A 21,477-nucleotide genomic window follows, 5' to 3' on the forward strand; every position below is an offset into this window, starting at 1 on the left:
TCAGTGCCACCACTCATATCTGTTTTAACAATTGGTTAAGCTTTCGATTTAAAAGAAATAATTTTGTGTTTCAGGCCTACTTCAGCGTGTGCTCTGCAGACCTGTGCCAGTGTGCTTTGACAGTTGCCACTCATATCTTGTGTCTCTATAGCGTGCTTTTACAACCAAAATTTGTTTTTCACTGTTATAGATTGAATAGCAGTTACTTGTCTTCAAGCGGGTGTCTCAGGCCTACTTCAGCGTGTGCTCTGCAGACCTGTGCCAGTGTGCTTTGACAGTTGCCACTCATATCTCGTGTCTCTATAGCGTGCTTTTACAACCAAAATGTGTTTTTCACTGTTATAGATTGAATAGCAGTTACTTGTCTTCAAGCGGGTGTCTCAGGCCTACAGTGTGTGCTCTGCAGCACTGTTCCAGTGCACATTGCCAATCATCAATGGTCTCACAGTAGCTTGCACGCATAGTACCACAAATCCCCCAAAAAATGACAGGCAGAGGCAGGCCACCCCGCAGGGGCCGTCGTGGTCGTGGCGCTGTGATTCCCTTTTGCCCTAGAATAATGCCCAGTTTTCAGAAGCCACGTACCCTGAACTTGAAAAGTTCTGAGGACTTAGTTGACTGGCTAGCACAGGACACCCAATCTTGTACATGTACAGCCTCCGCTCGGAACCTTGACGCACCATCCTCCTCCAGCTTAGCTTCAGGCACCTCTCAAGATAGCACTCACCCGCCTGCCGCCACCACCAAAACTAGCACCACAGCCGCTTTACTTGGTATGTCAGAGGAGTTATTCACACACCCGTTTGAAGAAATGAGTGATGCGCAACCATAATTGCTAGAGGATGTAGATAACAGGGATATGTCTCAGGCAGGCAGCATTAAACACATGGAGGTACGGTGTGATGATGATGATGTTGTACCCGCTGCTGCTTCCTTTTCTGAGTTGTCAGATACAAGCGAAGCGGTTGATGATGACGATGCATCCATGGATGTCACGTGGGTGCCCGCTAGAAGAGAAGAAGAACAGGGCGAAAGTTCAGATGGGGAGACAGAGAGGAGGAGGAGGAGACCAGTTGGAAGCAGGGGGGGGTCGTCGCAAGGAGCTAGTGGCACAGTCAGACAGCATGCATCGGCACCCGGGGTCAGCCCGACAGCACGCCAATCAACGCATGCTGTGTCCACCACCAGAATGCCGTCATTGCAGAGCTCAGCAGTGTGGCATTTTTTTTGTGTGTCTGCCTCTGACAACAGCGATGCCATTTGCAACCTGTGCCAAAGGAAACTGAGTCGTGGGAGGTCCAACACCCACCTAGGTACAACTGCTTTGCGTAGGCACATGATCTCACATCACAAACGCCTATGGGATCAACACATGAGTACAAGCAGCACGCCTACTCTAAGCCGCCATCCTCCTCCTGGTCCAGCATCTTCAGCCACGTCAACCACTGCTGTCCTTCTTGCCCCCTCTCAACCATCCGCCACTCCGTCTCCCGCCTTGAGCAGTTCCCGCTCATCTGCCCACAGTCATGTGTCTGTCAAGGACATGTTTGAGCGTAAGAAGCCAATGTCACCAAGTCACCCCCTTGCCCAGCGTCTGACAGCTGGCTTGTCCGAACTATTAGCCCGCCAGCTTTTACCATACAATCTGGTTGAGTCTGAGGCGTTCAAAAAATTTGTAGCTATTGGGACACCGCAGTGGAAGGTACCCGGCCGGAATTTCTTTTCACAAAAGGCAATCCCCAACTTGTACTCGATTGTGCAAAAGGAAGTCATGGCATGTCTGGCACACAGTGTTGGGGCAAGGGTCCATCTGACCACTGATACCTGGTCTGCAAAGCATGGTCAGGGCAGGTATATCACCTACACTGTGCATTGGGTAAACCTGCTGACGGCTGACAAGCAAGGAATGTGTGGCATTGCAGAGGAGTTGGTGACACCGCCACGAATTGCAGGCAGTCCTGCTGCCACCTCCTCTACTCCTCCTACTCCATCCTCTTCCATAACCTCCTCGGCTGAGTCCTCTTGTGCCGCTGCGTCTTGCTCCACATCAACGGCACCCCCCCAGCTCCCCAGGTACTATTCCACATCCCGGATACGGCAGTGTCACGCCGTCTTGGGTTTGACTTGCTTGAAAGCAGAGAGTCACACCGGACAAGCACTCCTGTCCGCCCTGAACGCACAGGTGGAAAAGTGGCTGACTCCGCAGCAACTGGATATCGGCAAAGTGGTGTGTGACAACGGAAAAAATTTGATAGCGGCATTGAAGTTGGGCAAGTTGACACATGTGCCGTGCATGGCACATGTGTGTAATCTGATCGTACAACGCTTTGTGCATAAGTACACAGGCTTACAGGACGTCCTGAAGCAGGCCAGGAAGGTGTGTGGCCATTTCAGGTGTTCCTACACGGCCATGGCTCACTTTGCCGATATCCAGCGGCGAAACAACGTGCCAGTGAGGCGCTTGATTTGCGACAGCCCTACACGTTGGAATTCAACACTCCTAATGTTCGACCGCCTGCTCCAACAAGAAAAAGCTGTTAATGAATATTTGTATGACCAGGGTGCTAGGACAGCCTCTGGGGAGCTGGGAATTTTTTTGCCACGTTACTGGACGCTCATGCGCAATGCCTGTAGGCTCATGCGTCCTTTTGAGGAGGTGACAAACCTAGTCAGTCGCAACGAAGGCACCATCAGCGACATCATACCATTTGTTTTCTTCATGGAGCGTGCCCTGCGAAGAGTGCTGGATCAGGCTGTAGATGAGCGTGAAGAGGAAGAGGAAGAATTGTGGTCACCATCACCACCAGAAACAGCCTTATCAGCATCGCTTGCTGGACCTGCGGCAACGCTGGAAGAGGATTGTGAGGAAGAGGAGTCAGAGGAGGATTGTAGCTTTGAGGAGGAGGAGGAGCAAGACCAAACACAACAGGCATCCCAGGGTGCTTGTTGTTACCTATCTGGTACCCGTGGTGTTGTACGTGGCTGGGGGGAAGAACATACCTTCAATGACATCAGTGAGGAGGAGGAACGGGAAATGAGTAGCTCGGCATCCAACCTTGTGCAAATGGGGTCTTTCATGCTGTCCTGCCTGTTGAGGGACCCTCGTATAAAAAGGCTGAAGGAGAACGACCTGTACTGGGTGTCCACGCTACTAGACCCCCGGTATAAGTAGAAAGTGGCGGAAATGTTACCCAATTACAACAAGTCGGAAAGGATGCAGCATTTGCAAAATAAATTAAAAAGTATGCTTTACACAGCGTATAAGGGTGATGTAACAGCACAACGGGAATCTAACAGGGGGAGAGGTGGAAGTCATCCTCCTCCTCCCACGACCACGTTGGCAAGGACAGGACGCTTTAAAGACGTGTTGTTGATGGAGGACATGCGGACCTTTTTAAGTCCTATGCATCGCCACAGCCCTTCGGGATCCACCCTCAGAGAGCGACTCGACCGACAGGTAGCAGACTACCTCGCCTTAACTGCAGATATCGACACTCTGAGGAGCGATGAACCCCTTGACTACTGGGTGTGCAGGCTTGACCTGTGGCCTGAGCTATCCCAATTTGCGATAGAACTTCTGGCCTGCCCCGCTTCAAGTGTCCTGTCAGAAAGGACCTTCAGTGCAGCAGGAGGTATTGTCACTGAGAAGAGAAGTCGCCTAGGTCAAAAAAGTCTAGATTACCTCACCTTTATTAAAATGAATGAGGGATGGATCCCGAAGGGACTGACACTGGGCGATACATTTGATTAAAAAAGGCCTGATGAGATGAGCTGCCTTGGGCTAAAAATGGTCCACACGCTGCTGTATTTTAGCTCTGAATGACGTTTGACTTGCGTGACTTATCCGCCACCAACTAGGGTTCAAGCCGCCATGTTTTAGGGCACTTTCTGCCTGTGAAACAAACATCAATTTTTCTGGACGCTGCTACAGCAGCGGCTGCAACAATACCAAATTTTTCAGGCATGTGTACATGCCTAATTTTTAGGCCCACTGGTGCAAGTGGACTGATTACAATTACAGGGCCTCTAAAGAGTCCTGTATTGTTATTTGTCGTCACTACCTTCCCGCGTCGGGAGTGGGTCATTTGCGCCCCTGCTGCCTTCCTTGCATGTGGTAGCTGTTTGTCAGGGATTTGTCAATCCATATCTGCCAAGTGACCCTATGTAGGGGTAACAGTCCCTATTCTGCTGTGTGTCAGTGTGTATCATGGTCTCTGTGGACAAGGAACAGTCTCTATTCTGCTCTGTGTCAGTGTGTATCAGGGGTTTTGAGGACAGGTGTCAATCCATATCTGCCAAGTGACCCTATGTATATCTGCTGTCAGTACACAGGAAAAGTTTAAATATTTCTTGTTCTACGTTCTCTGCAACTCCACGCACCGACTCATCCAATACGTGAAGATCTGGGGTTTCTCTGACTCTCCTCAGTAGTGTATCAAACAGAGTCTGCACTGTGGTAACACGGACATCTTCAGGACATAACTCAACTATTTGCAGATAGGCAGTCTGCAGCTTCTCTTTTTCACCTGTTCTCTTCTTTCTCTTATGCGTATTCTTGTCTATATGCAGGTGGTCTCTTGCCTTTCTTTTAACCAATTCGTTCCTTCAAAAGATCTCTGGCATCATTACTTTCAACGCAAATAACGTCATCATAGTTAGTCTCCTCATTATTCACCGGGAAGAGAGTGTTTGCACTGACTACCCACAGCATGCTCTTGCTATTGCCTACTCCACCTTCAACGACAGGGTGCAAGTCCCAAGGAGAAGGATCATTCACTTTATTATCTGTCTTTATTTCACAAGTAGTGCCTGGAACATCCTCATGGGTCACAAGATGTAAATCTGGACTAATGTCAACCCCAGGGTCTGGAAAATCTAAAGAGTCCTGTATTGTTATTTGTCGTCACTACCTTCCCGCGTCGGGAAGATTTCTTGCACAGGGCGCCCAAAGGCCTAAGGCTGGCCCTGCGCATGGGTCAGTGGCTCTGCACCAGACTTCCCTCCAATTGATCAAAGTTAAAGGATTTCAAGTGGACTGATTACAATCACAGGGCCTCTAAAGAGTCCTGTATTGTTATTTGTCGTCACTACCTTCCCGCGTCGGGAAGATTTCTTGCACAGGGCGCCCAAAGGCCTAAGGCTGGCCCTGCGCATGGGTCAGTGGCTCTGCACCAGACTTCCCTCCAATTGATCAAAGTTAAAGGATTTCAAGTGGACTGATTACAATCACAGGGCCTCTAAAGAGTCCTGTATTGTTATTTGTCGTCACTACCTTCCCGCGTCGGGAAGATTTCTTGCACAGGGCGCCCAAAGGCCTAAGGCTGGCCCTGCGCATGGGTCAGTGGCTCTGCACCAGACTTCCCTCCAATTGATCAAAGTTAAAGGATTTTAAGTGGACTGATTACAATCACAGGGCCTCTAAAGAGTCCTGTATTGTTATTTGTCGTCACTACCTTCCCGCGTCGGGAAGATTTCTTGCACAGGGCGCCCAAAGGCCTAAGGCTGGCCCTGCGCATGGGTCAGTGGCTCTGCACCAGACTTCCCTCCAATTGATCAAAGTTAAAGGATTTCAAGTGGACTGATTACAATCACAGGGCCTCTAAAGAGTCCTGTATTGTTATTTGTCGTCACTACCTTCCCGCGTCGGGAAGATTTCTTGCACAGGGCGCCCAAAGGCCTAAGGCTGGCCCTGCGCATGGGTCAGTGGCTCTGCACCAGACTTCCCTCCAATTGATCAAAGTTAAAGGATTTCAAGTGGACTGATTACAATTACAGGGCCTCTAAAGAGTCCTGTATTGTTATTTGTCGTCACTACCTACCCGCGTCGGGAGTGGGTCATTTGCGCCCCTGCTGCCTTCCTTGCATGTGGTAGCTGTTTGTCAGGGATTTGTCAATCCATATCTGCCAAGTGACCCTATGTAGCGGTAACAGTCCCTATTCTGCTCTGTGTCAGTGTGTATCATGGTCTCTGTGGACAGGGAACAGTCTCTATTCTGCTCTGTCAGTGTGTATCAGGGATCATTAGGATAGGTGTCAATCCATATCTGCCAAGTGACCCTATGTAGGGGGAACAGTCCCTATTCTGCTCTGTGTCAGTGTGTATCAGGGGTTTTGAGGACAGGTGTCAATCCATATCTGCCAAGTGACCCTATGTAGGGGGAATAGTCTCTATTCTGCTCTGTGTCAGTGTGTATCAGGGCTGGGCTTTGAGGACAGGTGTCAATGTTAGGTGATTTCTGCCCTTTATGGATTAAAAGCAGACTCTGCATCAACTGTGAAATTTTCCATGGGAGTTTTGCCATGGATCCCCCTCCGGCATGCCACAGTCCAGGTGTTAGTCCCCTTGAAACAACTTTTCCATCACTTTTGTGGCCAGAAAGAGTCCCTGTTGGTTTTAAAATTCGCCTGCCCATTGAAGTCAATGGCGGTTCGCGCGGTTCGCCGGTTCGGGGTTCGCGACAACACTAGTGATGAAGTTATAAGTTCCGTCACACTCTGTCACTTTAGGTCAAAGTTTAATTATGGTGCGAGGCGATAATTGTTTCTAATGATAAGACAGTACGAGATTTGTTTTGAATATTTTTATTGGTTGCGCAAAAGAACATGAGCAGGCACAATTTAAAGCGATAAATGTAGTATGTGGTTGCCTGCGCAGAGGCATATAAATCAGAATGAACAAGCATTTCTGAGAATTTAATACAACGTGCAGTACGGTAATCATATATAAAAACAGTATTATAAAAGGCAGGCGTCTCAATGTAATGTATAATCCTATCTATAAGCATTATGGCAGCGGCCAGTTAAACGCAAAATAACCATGTCGCAGATTGAGTGCAATATCATCAGAGCTGTTAGTTTACAAATATATGCCGCAATGAGCATAGTTATATCTATAATTAGGATGAGGCGTAATGGTTTACGTTGTACATTGCAATTGTCTGGCCATTTTAATAAGCGACCATAGATGACGTATGCATACTGGGGCTAATGCGGAGAGTCACTCAAGTATGTCAATGTAGCAGTGACGTATAAGGCTGAGTGACTAAACTGTTAACAGTATAATTTAGCCCCTGTAAGGGCATTTTAGCCATTCTAAGCCATACAAATATGCAATTATTGCCGGTTACTAAGCAGCTTAAACTGTGTCTAAATGACCGAGTGAGAAAATGTTCGCATCAATCGTGAATTTAAAAAAGCGTAAAGACTAAAAACCTTAATATGCATCAAGAACTTATAGTAGGTGCGTTGGTCGCGCATTGCGCGTCTCAACTCTAGGTTTACTATATTAAGGAATGCATAAACAAATAACTATAAGAATAACAACAATATTAAGGCAGAGCTGTCCATAATGTCAGTCCGATGAGGGCCTCCCATGGCTTGGCCGTGGTGCGTCCCCCGTGACGCCGAGTCCCCGACGGTCCCCCCCGGGACGGTCCCAGCCCAGCACCTGAGTCCTCCGCGGCACTGTGGGCACTCGGGAGCAGGGACGGCCCGCTGGGCCCCCACACCTACAGTCCGCGGGCCGCCCGCGCCCTGCACCTCCCCAACACCACCCCAGTCCCAGTGAAGGTTGTGTCCCAGTGTCTCTCCCGGTGCCGGCCTCATACTTGGGACCGGTGCGCGCAGCCCCCGGCCACCGGTTCGCCGGAAAGGCCTCGCAGACCCACCCCACAGGGCTCTCAGCATCAGGGACATGGCTCTCCAGGGACCTCCCAGACCCGGAGGCCCGGACACTCACTTCTCCTGCGGGTCGGCAGGCATCGCGGGGGGTCCATCAGGGACCCGGCAGCGCCGGGGTCCGCCCAGGCCGTCAAGGTCGTTGCCCCAAAATGGGTTGTCTCCTTTGGTGTCTCTGCACTCCTATTTCAATAATGCCTTTACAGAGAGGCCATGTTAGTAATATGGCGCGGTTGCGTCGGATCACCGGCCTCCTGGGCTTCTGTGTCAACGTATATCACCTCTGTTCCTGCCAGGTTACGTTCCCAGTTTAATATATTGCTCCTCAGTGTTAATGTCCATTACATCTGGCTGGCTATCTCTTTGCCATTGCCAGTTTAGGTGGTCGGCACAGTGTCCACGCGGGGGCTCCCGCCGTAGTACATGTCGCCACCATATGGTCGGGATTTCCCCCGCCGGCCGGGGGGGGGAAACGGGGCCGTGCCCCGGGCCAAAGGTCTCTCCACGCCAGGAATACTTATGTTACAGCGGGTTGGCTCTGTGTTGCGCCATTTCACGGCGCCATGCTGCATGCAATGGCGGCCGATGCCCAGAAGCCGCGTGCAGGCCAGACCCAGTCTTCTCTGCCCGCTTGCCACTCGGTCGACTTCTTGCAGGTATGAGGTGGGTGCCGGAGCTTTCCCCCTCTTAAATGCAGCATGCTTTGCTTTTTTAAGCGGTTTTGGGCCATGTTTGGTGCTATTTCAGGCGATTTGCCGCTGGAGCCCATCCAGATGGCATCCAGTCGGCCCGGCGGCCCGGCCCGGCCCCCCCCAGTACGAGATTTGATGCATCAAGGGCATTTGGCAAGCATATTAACTCATTGTGTAGGCTGTTTAGTCATCTGAGTAATACCTATGTCTAACTGCTCTTTCAGCATGTGTAGCTTTATACGTAGTTAAAAGAAAAACAAGCAGTGAGGTAAAGTAAATGTACATAAACGTTGCGGGATATGTTATATCATGGATGTTTACCGAGCATAAGAACGCATCGTGCAGGCTGTATACTCATCTGAGCAATACCTAAGCTTATGAGACTCATATTGCATAAGAGTTATGTCGGCCTGGTAGCATGGGTCAATTCACGAAATCTAGCGTGGGTGCAGTGCAACAGTGCCTCATTAATTCTAGGCTGATGCGTCAGTAGAATATTATGGATAACAAATGGCTTAACTATAACATAAAAAAACAGACCAACACTAGTGCAGCATGTGTAGGAAAATAAACGCAGTATCATATGAGGCTAGTGTCTTGGGGAAGTGTTGGATCATAACTATTTTGTAACGGCACCTAGAAAATTATGGCGCTGGAATGCAATTATATATTAAGAAATGCGGAAAGGATAAGAACCAGTACTAAAAATATCAACAATATATGAGCATGGCAGATAGTAACTTGTGTGGCGGGTGTGTGGCAGTCTAGTGGAGGCCTCACATGTCTCCGCTGCGGTACAGTCCTCGGGTCTCCGAGCCATCGCCCGTTCTCTCCACACCATCCCCCGCCCATCGGCTGGGTCCTCCGCGGTGCCGTGGGCACTCAGGGGCAGAGATTGTCCACTAGACCCCACCACAAAGTCCGTGGTCCTCCCGCCCCTTGCACCTCCCCAGCATCACTTTGTGCCCTATGGAGCGAGCACCCCCATGTCTCTCCCCCTGCCGGCCTCACTCTTAAAGCTGGTACACAGTCCCAACGGCCACCGGTCCGCCGGTAGGTCCGCGCACTCCCGCCTCACAGGGCTCACGGCAGCGGGGACATTGGTCTCCGGTGACCCCCTACCCAGAGATCGGGGTACTCACTGCTCCGGTCGGCATGTGGGCAGTGTGGTTTTTGTTTTTTTTATCATAATTTTTAACTAAGTTGTTGTATTTATTATATAGACTGATACCAACATTATTAGGCATCTGAGGGAAACTCTGAACTCTTCTGAAAAACATGAACCACATACTTCTTGGGTGTAATTAAAACTTATAAGGAGATGAAGTATGCATTTTATAGATGTCCCTAATTCATATGTGGATCTGGCAATTCTACAATTCCATTATCTAACAAGAGTATGCAGTATCTTAAAATAGGTCATTCATACAATGGAAATAATTTGATGAGACTACTCCTTTTAGAATTCTGCAGTTGAACAGCTGTCAATAATTAGCTTGCAGAGGAAGAATAAAAGGGGTAAATTGTCTGCTTGTTTGGTCAAGTATCATATGGTGGTTATGGTTGATTATATATTTCATACATGTTCTGTGTTAAATTTTGTATATATTATGTATTAATATTGGGTTTGTATTTTATTGTACCCTAATGTATGAATGCAATGTTTTGTGGACCCAGGACATACTTGAAAACAAGAGAAATCTCAATGTATCTTTCCTGGTAAAATATTTTATAAATAAATAAATAATATTTATAAGCATTTTTTTTTTCAAACAAGTACCACTAATAACCCATATTGTAGGTCATCTACACCTAATATCATCTGTTATCCATTAAATGTATCCACATGGCTTCTGGAATTGCAATTAAACGTGTCCTGGTTTACCCCTTGTTCTGTTTAAGGGCGCCATACAGAGTACATGTGTAAGTACAGATACCTTGGAGTCCCAGTATATACCTTGGGGTCCCATTTTATAAGAAATGTCAGAATTCATGTCATGGATTCCTTTCATTGGTAGCTATGTAGGGTAATGTTAAACACAAATCATTCAGGTTAATACAGACTTGTAATAATCATATGAATGTGTATCACAGGTTCAAGTTGGCTGTCAGTCAGATGACCTATCATCTGTAGAGTCATTGTGTCGAGCCCCAGTTGTTGTAAACCAAACCTCTGTTCATGGTGAGAAGGTGTTAATATCCTATGTTTGGGGTGGACTCATTTACATCATTGTGCCGAAAAACAGCCACTTAGGAACCATCTCAGTTATGATTTATGGGGCAGAACCAGCGCCAATCTACATAAAAGGTAGGTTGTTTTTTAGTATTTTAACGTAATTTTCCCCTGCTTATAACCTTTCCGATATGTCATCCAACCAGCTCTACAATACAAAAAAATAAAATGAAAAAAATAGTTTAACATGGTTGTATGGTTGGTGTTTTGTTTATGTAAACCTTAAACAAGTTGTCAGATATAGTCTACCTAAATACAGGTTCTTGCCCTTCCAATTAGAAGTCACTGGGTACCAGGATATTGTATGCCTATACCTATTTGAAAAAGATATAGCGGTAAAAATGTGCTATCACCTCAGAGATAAGTGTGAATAGTGTGTTAAGTATAATATATACTTATCTAATTGTAAACAGGACAGCCTCCCACTGATCACCTCCCAGATGGTGATCTTACATCAAATAGGAATAGAAACAACAAAACATGGGAAATGGCTGTATAATCTAAAAGGAATTGTTGCGGTCACCGGCCTGCCGAGCCTCACGGTCGTGCCCGACCGGCACGACCGCTCCGACTACACGAGCTTACCTGCTCGTCGGCGAGCCGGGAACCGCGCGTGTAGTTCTTCCGGGCATCACGCCCGAATCCAATATGGCGCCGACCACGTGGTCGCGTCTATGGATAGCCCCGCCCCCGAGAATTATACTAACGTGTGCGTGACGTCACGACGTCAACGCACACGCACGTTCTGGGGTCAGAGGTCGCCCTCTGACCAATCATAGCCTAGAGAGGGGTATTTAAACCCCTAATTCACCCTAGTACTTTGCCATGTCGTGGTTTCAGTTTCCTGGTTTCCTGAAAGTGCTAGTTTCGTGTTTCTGATTTCCTGGTATCCTGATCCTTGGCGTTTCCCTGGTTATTCTGATCTCTGGTTTCCCTGACTTGGCTTGTTTTATCGGTATTGAGTATTTTCTGGCTTCCTTGACCTCGGCTTTCCCTTTGACCATTCTCTGTCTCTAGCGTATTAGTCCGGCCATTCTAAGGTCCGGTTTACGCTCTGTCCTGTTATTTTTCCTTTTCTGACTTATGTATATGTTTACATAGTTTCTGCGTGCTGGACCACATTACTAGTCGTGACATTACGACATGGCCATGGATCCTGCAGAACTATGCAAACATATGATCGCCTGTGAGAATAGGGTGGAGGATATGGACCACAGGTTAGACCAATTTGCTCAGGCATTTCAGACCTTGCTCCAGAGGACGCCTATTTAGAGGTCTCTCCTGTACCACCTGTGGTTCCGCCACCTGTAGTGGTTCCCGTACCACATAAACCACCGTCCATAACTTTGTCACCGCCCCCTCGTTATGGAGGTGATTCTAAGGAATTTAGAGGTTTTTTAAACCAAATAGAATACCACTTTGAGGCCTCCCCAGGTTCATTCCCAACAGATAGATCTAAAATAGGCTATCTGATGAACCAATTAACTGGAAAAGCCTTGACTTGGGCTAACCCCTTATGGGAAAGTGGTGACGCAATAGCCCGTGATTACAGTACCTTTCTTACGGCCTTTAAGGCTACATTTGAACCTAAAGGCAGGGAGAAGAACGCTGCCAAAGCCCTTATGAGAATCAGGCAAGGCAGTCGTTCTGTAGCCGATTATGCAATAGAGTTCAGGACATTAGCGTCTGAGGTTGATTGGACCAATAGCGGTCTGGTGGCTGCTTTCTCTGAAGGTTTAGCTGAGAATATACAAGATGAAACTGCAGCTAGAGACCTTCCGGTTAGTCTTAATGAGTTTATTGCCTACATGATAAACATTGATAACCGGCTCAGAGAGAGAGAGAAAAACAAACAACGTAACAGACGTTCTGTGGTGGAATCTCGGTAAAAATAAATTTAGTAGGCCGAGATTACCACGTGGCATGTGTACGTGCATATGCTGACGTATCGATCAGTTGGTTGCACGAGGCAAGATACGATCAGTAGTGTACGGAGCATGTGCAAGAATACAGGATGTAGTATTCCCCCTCCTCCATTGTGCTGGACAAGCCATGCGGTCAAACAGGAAGTTAATTCTTATTTGTGTTGATTGGTTAAGAGAATGTGCGGGTGGAGCTTAATATGGGAGGAGTTATGTGCCTATATAAGGAGCTTGCACTATTGTCCGGGGCTCAGAATTTGCTGTATTTTGGTGACGTTAGTCCCTCTGAGTCCCGATCGGTGATCCAATAAAGAATCTCTTCCTTCCTGAAGAAACCTGTGTCCATCTCTCTGTGCTTCGCTTCCGTCAGTTTCTCCGGTATCATTTGGTGCATTGGCCGGGAAGCTCATCGTTCAACGGTAGCTGAGAGGCAGAGGCGTGAGACGGTCTATCTTTGCCCACGTTCTCTACGGCTGCACCCCTGAACTTCTGCGTGGACCTCCCTTCGTCTCGGCGCCACTGGTCTGTTGTCCAGGAGATCATCGGCCTCTACGTGAGAAGTGCTGGGGTGTCCCCGTCGATGAGTGTGAACTCAGGTTCAGGAACGAGGAGGTAAGACAACTGCTGTTTTAGACGGCAGGACCCACTAGGGGTATACCGATTGTGCGGTAGGCCCAAAGGGGTTTGAATCTGTGTATCTGCCCCCTCTGTCGGAGGGAAGGAGCGAAGGCGCACCGCTCGATCGAACGCTCTTTAGTCAGACCGTTTGATTTTGTTAGTCAGGCGGGGTCCTGGTGTAAATAGCCCTAGCCGGACACCGGTGTCTTGTCTAGACTAGCGTTCTAGGGTGTATATTACGTTCGCTAGGTCGGAGGGACCGGGAGACTAAGCGGCGCCTGTGTAAATTCGGTTCGCTAGCTCTCAACCTATCTGGGCTAAGTGGGAAGGCGTGTAAATTTGGAACCCACTAGACTTTTGATAGTGCGACTAAGAGGCGCCTGTGTAAATTCGGTTCTCTAGCTCGCTATATGTGGTGATTGGGCAGTGTGGCTAACCAAAACGGGTGTATATAGTTTTAGGTAGTCCATTCAAGGTACTGGCCAATAGTTTAGTTGGGAATTGTAAATGTGTTAACGATTGTTTAGTAAAGTGTATATCTTGTTAGATAGCGCGAGCTCAGCCGTCTAGCGAGAGTGTTAATAGTGTGTTGCTGTATTATAGTGCACGGTACCATAACCCTGTATATTTACTGACACTGTATATAAGTACTAATCATTGTCGTCCATTGCATGTTTAACACCATAACCACTAATAATTGTATTGTGACCTTAACTTGTGCTTTGACCTATGCTAACCGTACTGTAACCGCTATTTGTAAAAGACGATGTTACTGGGGTGTGTTATAGACGGGTAATTCGTATATAGAGAATTATAGCGTGGGTGACTGTATAGTTACGCCAAAGGGCATAATATTGATTATCTAGTGACTGGTGTAACAGCTGTGTGTGTACGGGAATTCCTTGAGTGTTTATTGTGTTATTGTGTACGTTTCACTTGGTAACTGTACCACGTGGTGCTGTTGCCAGAGGAAACGGGTGTGACTGTTGAATAGTACGCGTGTATAGTATTCGTTGTCGACGACGTTCCATTGTTAAGTATGGGTGCGTCGCAGTCAACGATTCCGGATCCCTTAGGTTGTATGGTGAAGAATTTTAAAAAGGGATTCAAAACTTGTGATTTTGGGGTTAAAATGTCTCCTGTACGTTTGGTCACTTTGTGTACTAGGGAGTGGCCTACTTTGGTTGCGGCATGGCCGCCACGTGGCAGTTTGGATCCAACTCTGGTACAGCGCTTACACGTGGCTGTATCAGGTAGGCCTGAACTTTACGGCCAGTTTCCTTATATTGATTGTTGGAGACAGGCCATAAATGACTCGCCAAAATGGCTCCGGACATGCCACGAGGAGCAATGTCGCCTCATGGTAGCTAGGACTTGTTCGTCCACTAGGACTGGTGTTAGGCCCATTTTGGACACGCCCCCTGAGTCCGAGATCCCTTTGCCGCCCCCTTACTTTCCGTTAAGAGGAAGTGACGCAAATGCAGGAAGTCCTGCAGCCCTCCCCTCATTACCCCCATCCACTTCCGCTTCCTCCTCCAGTACAGGATCCACCCCCCCTCGTACTAAATCTCCCCTTCCGGAATCAGAACCAACCCCCATTAAAAACGAATATCCTGATTTGGCGCCACTTCAGACTTCCGGTCAAGCTTCATCTAGCTCGGCTCGAAGTGTTTTATTTACAACCTTTTCCCAAAACCAAGCTCCCATATCCCCATACCCTATTTCTCCCCGACTGGAACCTATGACTGACGCCCCTCCACGTAGCCCCATACAGACCCGACAGTTGACCGGTGCCCAACAATTAAAACACTATCAGATGCCTCTTCGTCTGAATCCTGGGTCAGCCTATATCGATGCCGCAGGCCAAATGGCACATGCTGACCCAGTTTTTGTATATGTCCCATTCACGACAACCGATCTTTTAAATTGGAAGACCCACAATTCCTCGTATACTGAGAAACCACAAGCTATGACTGATCTGTTCACCTCAATAGTACAGACACATAACCCGACATGGGCTGATTGCCAGCAGTTATTAATGACTTTGTTTAACAATGAGGAAAGGACAAGAATAAATCAAGCAGCCATTAAGGCACTAGAGGATAAAGCCCGTACTTTAAACCAAGCTAATCCAGCAGCATGGGCCGCAACACACTATCCCAACACCGATCCCGATTGGAACGTAAACGGTGCTGATATGGTCCAACTCAGAGCCTATAGAGACGCTATAATTGCTGGCATGAAAGCCGGAGGAAAGAAAGCTATTAACATGTCCAAGACAGTTGAGGTGATTCAGAAAAGCGATGAAGCGCCCAGTGTCTTTTATGACCGATTATTGGAGGCATACCGCTTGTATACCCCCTTTAATCCGGAAGACGCAGATAATTCCCGAATGGTGAACTCCGCCTTTGTCAGCCAAGCTTACGGAGATATTAAGCGCAAGCTACAAAAGTTAGAAGGGTTTGCAGGTATGTCAATCACCCAACTAATGGAGGTAGCAAATAAGGTTTATAGGGAAACAGAAAGCAAGAAAGAGGAAGAGCGCAAGATGCGTAAAAAGGCTGATATGCTAGCGGTAGCGATCGCAGGCGTAGATAGACGGGGTCCAGATAGAGGCGATAGTAGATGGAGTAGGGAGCCTTTGAGTAGGAATCAGTGCGCGTATTGCAAGGAAGAAGGGCATTGGAGGAACGAATGTCCACAAAGAGAGCAGTACGAGAGAGACCTACCCAGGGCAGGCTACGGAAACTTTAGAGGCAGAGCGAGAGGTAGAGGAGGCCCCGGAGGGAGTAATGGTAATAGAGGGAGCAATGGGAACAGAGGAAGTGTTAGGGAAGACAGGTATATTCCAGCAGCGCAAAGGTCCCGCGATAGAGAAGGCAGGGACTTTGTAGGATTGGCTGACACGGTCATGGAAGACTATTGATACCGACCGGGCTCCATCCCCCTTGGTCGAGCGGAGCCTATGGTCGAGGTATCAATAGGGGGAAAAAGGAGTGCGTTCATGATCGACACTGGTGCTGAACATTCAGTGGTGACTAATCTAGTTGCTCCTCCATCTGGAAGGACTATTACTGTGATAGGAGCAACTGGAAGAAGTGCTGAAAAACCGGTTCTTAAAAGTCGACTCTGTACATTGGGAGGCCACGTAATAAAACATCAATTCCTTTATATGCCTGAATGTCCAGTCCAATTGCTGGGACGTGATATGCTATCAAAATTACAAGCGCAGATTACGTTCCTACCAAATGGAACAACATCTTTAAAGTTTAATGGACCTTCAGGTATCATGACATTATCCGTACCAAAGGAAGAAGAGTGGCGACTTTATACAGTGTTGACTAGCCAAAACCCTAGGAGTGATGAGACATTATTTAACATACCAGGAGTTTGGGCAGAGAACAACCCACCAGGACTGGCCCGCAATATTCCACCTATAAAAATTGAACTAAAACTTGGGGTTTATCCAGTGAGCCTAAGACAATACCACATCCCGCAGAAGGCTAAGAAGAACATCCAATCCTATCTGGATAAGTTCATACGGTATGGTATCCTAAAATTCTGTACTTCCCCCTGGAACACCCCATTGCTGCCTGTTCAAAAGCCCGGTACAGATGAGTATCGACCTGTGCAGGACTTGAGAGCAGTCAATGATGCGGTTGTTAGTATACATCCAGTTGTACCCAATCCATATAACCTGCTTGCTTTAATTCCGGGCGGGGCTACTTACTTCACAGTCTTAGATCTCAAAGATGCCTTCTTTTGCCTCCGAATTGCCGCAGAAAGTCAATGTATTTTCGCTTTCCAATGGGAGAACGCTGTAACGGGCTCAAAACGCCAGATGACTTGGACAAGACTGCCCCAAGGGTTTAAAAATTCACCTACCCTATTTGGTTCAGCCCTAAGTCAAGATCTACTGGATTTCGAGTCCATCCCAGGAGAGTGTGTATTGTTACAATATGTAGATGACTTGTTGATAGCAGCAGTTACAAAAGAAATCTGTCAGCAAGCAACGCACGATCTACTACACATTCTCTGGAAGGCAGGATACAAGGTGTCTAGAAAGAAGGCTCAGTGTCACGGTAATATACCCCAACACGCAGGAATAGTTCACAGTCAAGAGACAAGAAACGGTGTTCGTCTTACCGGACCTTAGAATGGCCGGACTAGGACGAGAGAAAGACAGAGTCAGAACAAGCCGAGGTCAAGGGAACTGAGAGACAGCGTAACGTAGAACAAGCCGAGGACTGGTACACAGAGGACAAAACAGCGGATAAGCAAGCAAGGATAAGGAGAGAGCGGAGTCAGGAACAAAGCCAAGGTCAAGCACCAAAAAACCAACTGAACGATACAAGCACTAAAGGGAACTGGACAGAAACCACGATAGGGCAAGGAGCAAGGGGAAACAGGTGAGTATAAAAACCCTAAGGTTCACTTTGATTGGCTCCTGTCATATCCACGCCCCCAAAACGTGAGTGAATGGGGAATGTGGCCTGACAGGGGCCAATGGGAGACTGATTCTAATTTAGTCTCCCACTGTCCCTTTAAGAGCGCGCCCGAGACGCGCGGCGCGCTCTTAGTGTCGGGCGGGACATGTGACCGCTTCTCGCGGTCACTGCCCGCCTGACTGATCCCATCGTTGGCTGAGCCGCGCGCGGCTCGTGCGGGAGCAGGACCGCGCGCGGCGAGAAGGGAGGACCCCGGCCGGCCCCTGGAGAGGGTAAGTACCGCTACAATACCCCCCCCTGAAGACACGCCCACCGGGCGGGGAGGAGCAGGCCTGGCAGGAAAACGAGCGTGGAAAGAACGCACAAGGCGAGGAGCGTGAACAGCGTCAGCGGAAATCCAACTGCGTTCCTCAGGCCCATAGCCCTTCCAATGTACCAGATATTGGAGGCGACCCCGAAGCAAGCGAGAGTCAATTACAGCCGCCACTTCAAACTCCTCATGGCCCTCCACCGAAACCGGAGGAGGAGGAGGGACATGCCGAGTAAAACGGTTGCACAGGAGGGGTTTTAACAAGGAGGTATGAAACACGTTAGGAATGCGTAGATTTTTTGGAAGATCCAATGCATACGAGACAGGATTAACCACATGCAAGATACGAAAAGGACCAATAAAACGAGGGGCCAACTTCATAGAAGGCACACGAAGACGAATATTGCGAGTAGAAAGCCAAACCCGGTCTCCCACCGCATAGGATGGAGCCGCCCTGCGATGCTTGTCAGCGTGAACCTTCTGGCGAGCAGCTGAGGCCACCAAAGAACACTGAACCTGCTCCCAAGTATTACGTAGACTAGCCAAATGTTCGTCCAGAGCTGGCATGCCCTGTAAGGAGAATGCAGCTGGAAGAACCACGGGATGCCGGCCATAAACAACGTAAAAAGGGCTGTTACCGGAGGATTCATGAGCAGCATTATTACGAGCAAACTCAGCCCAAGGAAGCAGGTCAGCCCAATTGTTCTGATGGTGGGACACGAAACAGCGAAGATACTGCTCCAGAGATTGGTTGGCACGTTCAGCAGCTCCATTAGACTGGGGGTGGTAGGCTGAAGAAAACGAGAGGGAGATACCCATCTCTGCACAAAACGCTCTCCAGAATCTGGAAATAAACTGGCTACCCCTATCGGACACGATCGAAGTGGGAATACCATGCAACCGAAACACCTCCCCGGCAAAGATAGAGGCTAGTTCCTTGGATGATGGCAATTTGACAAGAGACACAAAATGAGCCATCTTAGAAAAACGATCCACAATCATCAGGATGACAGTTTTACCATTAGAGGGAGGTAATTCAACAATAAAATCCATGGATATATTGGACCATGGCCTCTCGGGTATGGGCAACGGATGCAACAACCCACAAGGAACTCTGTGGGAGGACTTCATACTGGCACAAGTGCTACAGGCATTAACGTAATCGGTGACGTCCTTGCGCAAGGAAGCCCACCAGAAATATCTAGAAACTGCTGAGACTGTCTTAGAAATACCAGGGTGTCCAGCAGTTCTAGTGTCATGATATAATGACAAGATGTCTCGTCTCTCTGGTATATCAACGAATAGCTTATCAGCAGGCCTCTCCTCAGGAGCCAAGTTTTGTTTGGCCTGAATAGTCTGTAAGAGAGAAGACGAAATAGAAAGAACAGTAGTCGCTATTATTCTGTCAGGCGGAATGACAGGGGTAACATCGACCTCGAGTTTGTCAGTAGTCTCGAATTGTCTGGACAGAGCGTCAGCTTTAGTATTACGATCACCCGGTCTGTAAGTGATTATGTAATTAAAACGAGACAAAAACAGAGACCACCTGGCCTGCCTAGAAGACAATCTTTTTGCTTCACTAAGGTATGAGAGGTTTTTGTGATCCGTTAAAATGAGGATAGGATCCCTGGTACCCTCTAGCAGATGTCTCCATTCCTTGAGCGCCAAAATGATAGCAAGGAGTTCACGATTGCCTACATCATAATTCCTCTCTGCTTTGGACATCTGTCTGGAAAAGAAGCCACAAGGGTGTAACGGCTTTTCAGGTGAATCTCTTTGAGACAAGATAGCACCTACCCCTATCTCAGAAGCATCAACCTCAAGAATAAAGGGCAGTGAAGGGACAGGATGCTGTAAAACAGGAGCAGAGGCAAATGTAGCTTTCAAGAATTCAAAGGCCTCGAGTGCTTCTGGTTTCCAGACATGAGTATTACCATCCTTCTTGGTCATTCTGGTTATAGGCGCTACAATGGCAGAAAACCCTTTAATAAAACGCCTATAATAATTAGAGAACCCCAGAAAACGCTGAATGGCTTTCAAACCCTGGGGCAGAGGCCATTCCATAATGGCAGACAGTTTCTTGGGATCCATACGAAAACCCTTGGCAGAGATTATATAACCCAAGAATTGGACTTCAGATTGATCAAATGAACATTTTTCAAGTTTGCAATAGAGACCGTTAACCAGAAGAGTTCTCAACACTAATTTAACATGCATGTGATGAGTCTGTAAATCATTAGAATAAATTAATATGTCCTCCAAGTATACTATAACGAATGTATGTATAAATTGACGTAGGACATCATTAATAAATTCTTGAAAAACTGCTGGGGCGTTACAAAGACCAAAGGGCATCACAGTGTACTCGTAGTGGCCACTCCTGGTATTGAAAGCAGTCTTCCACTCGTGATCCTTTTTGATACGTATGAGGTTGTAAGCACCCCTAAGGTCCAATTTAGTAAAAACTGTGGCCTGTTTAAGCCTATCAAAAAGTTCTGTGATCAAAGGTATGGGGTACGCATTTTTGACGGTGATTTTATTAAGGCCCCTATAGTCAATACAAGGCCTTAATTCGCCATCTTTCTTAGACACAAAGAAGAACCCAGCCCCTGCCGGGGAAGAGGATCTTCTTATAAATCCCTTCTCTAGAGATTCCTTGATATATTCCTCCATAACCAGATTCTCCTGAGGAGATAAAGGATATATTCTCCCTTTGGGAGGCATCGTACCAGGTAATAAATTAATTGCACAATCGTAAGGCCTGTGAGGTGGCAATCTTTCAGCCTCCCTTTTATCAAAAACAGATTTAAGAGACAGGTACTGAGAGGGTATGACCGTAGGCACGGGAGGAATATGAGTAGAATTCAAAGGGGTGACTTTAACAACACAAGACTCTTGGCAAGAATCACTCCAAGAAACTATTTGTCCTGACTCCCAATCAATGGTGGGATTATGAGTACGTAACCAAGGATACCCTAACACGAGGTGAGAGGAAGGAGAAGTAATGATCTGAAACCGAATGGTCTCAGAGTGTAACACCCCTGTAGACATATGTAGGGGAACAGTCTCATGTGTGATAATAGGAGAGCATAATGGTCTACCATCTATGGCCTCAACGGCCAAGGGTGTCTCCTTCTCTCTGGTGGGTATGTTATTCTCCTTGACAAAACTGGAATCAATAAAGTTTTCGGCCGCTCCGGAATCAACCAGGGCTAGTATATTCCCTGCTATGCAGTTACTATCAAGGTGCAGGGAAACAGGAAGAAGTAACTTATTAAGAGGCGAATGTGAGGACTGTGATGTCACACCCAAGGCCAGTCCTCTATACGGTCTTAGGTGCGATAGTTTCCCGGACGCACGGGACATTCTTGTCTCATATGACCCCTCCTACCACAATAAAGACAAAGTCCCTCCTTTCTCCTATAAAGCTTTTCAGCGTCGGTAAGTTTAGCAACCCCTAACTGCATAGGTTCCTCCTCAGAACCTTTAGATCCCTCGGGAGTCTCAGCTCTAGGGGAGTTAAAGGGAACAAAATGTCTATTTCTGGACCTGGTATATAACCTGTCACGGATCCTGT

General features: G+C 47.7%; 1 protein-coding gene across 2 annotated transcripts in view; it reads left to right on the plus strand.

Annotated features, from left to right (window-relative positions):
* Positions 1-21,477, plus strand: part of LOC134601259 (TRPM8 channel-associated factor homolog) — a 95,105-nt gene that overhangs the window by 54,499 nt on the left and 19,129 nt on the right. For both annotated transcript variants that reach the window (XM_063445725.1, XM_063445726.1), the window contains exon 5: positions 10,464-10,677. In XM_063445725.1, the coding sequence (XP_063301795.1) occupies positions 10,464-10,677 (214 nt within the window). The remainder of the gene's footprint in view (positions 1-10,463; positions 10,678-21,477) is intronic.

This window comes from Pelobates fuscus, chromosome 3 (genome assembly GCF_036172605.1).
Source record: "Pelobates fuscus isolate aPelFus1 chromosome 3, aPelFus1.pri, whole genome shotgun sequence".
NCBI lineage: Eukaryota > Metazoa > Chordata > Amphibia > Anura > Pelobatidae > Pelobates > Pelobates fuscus.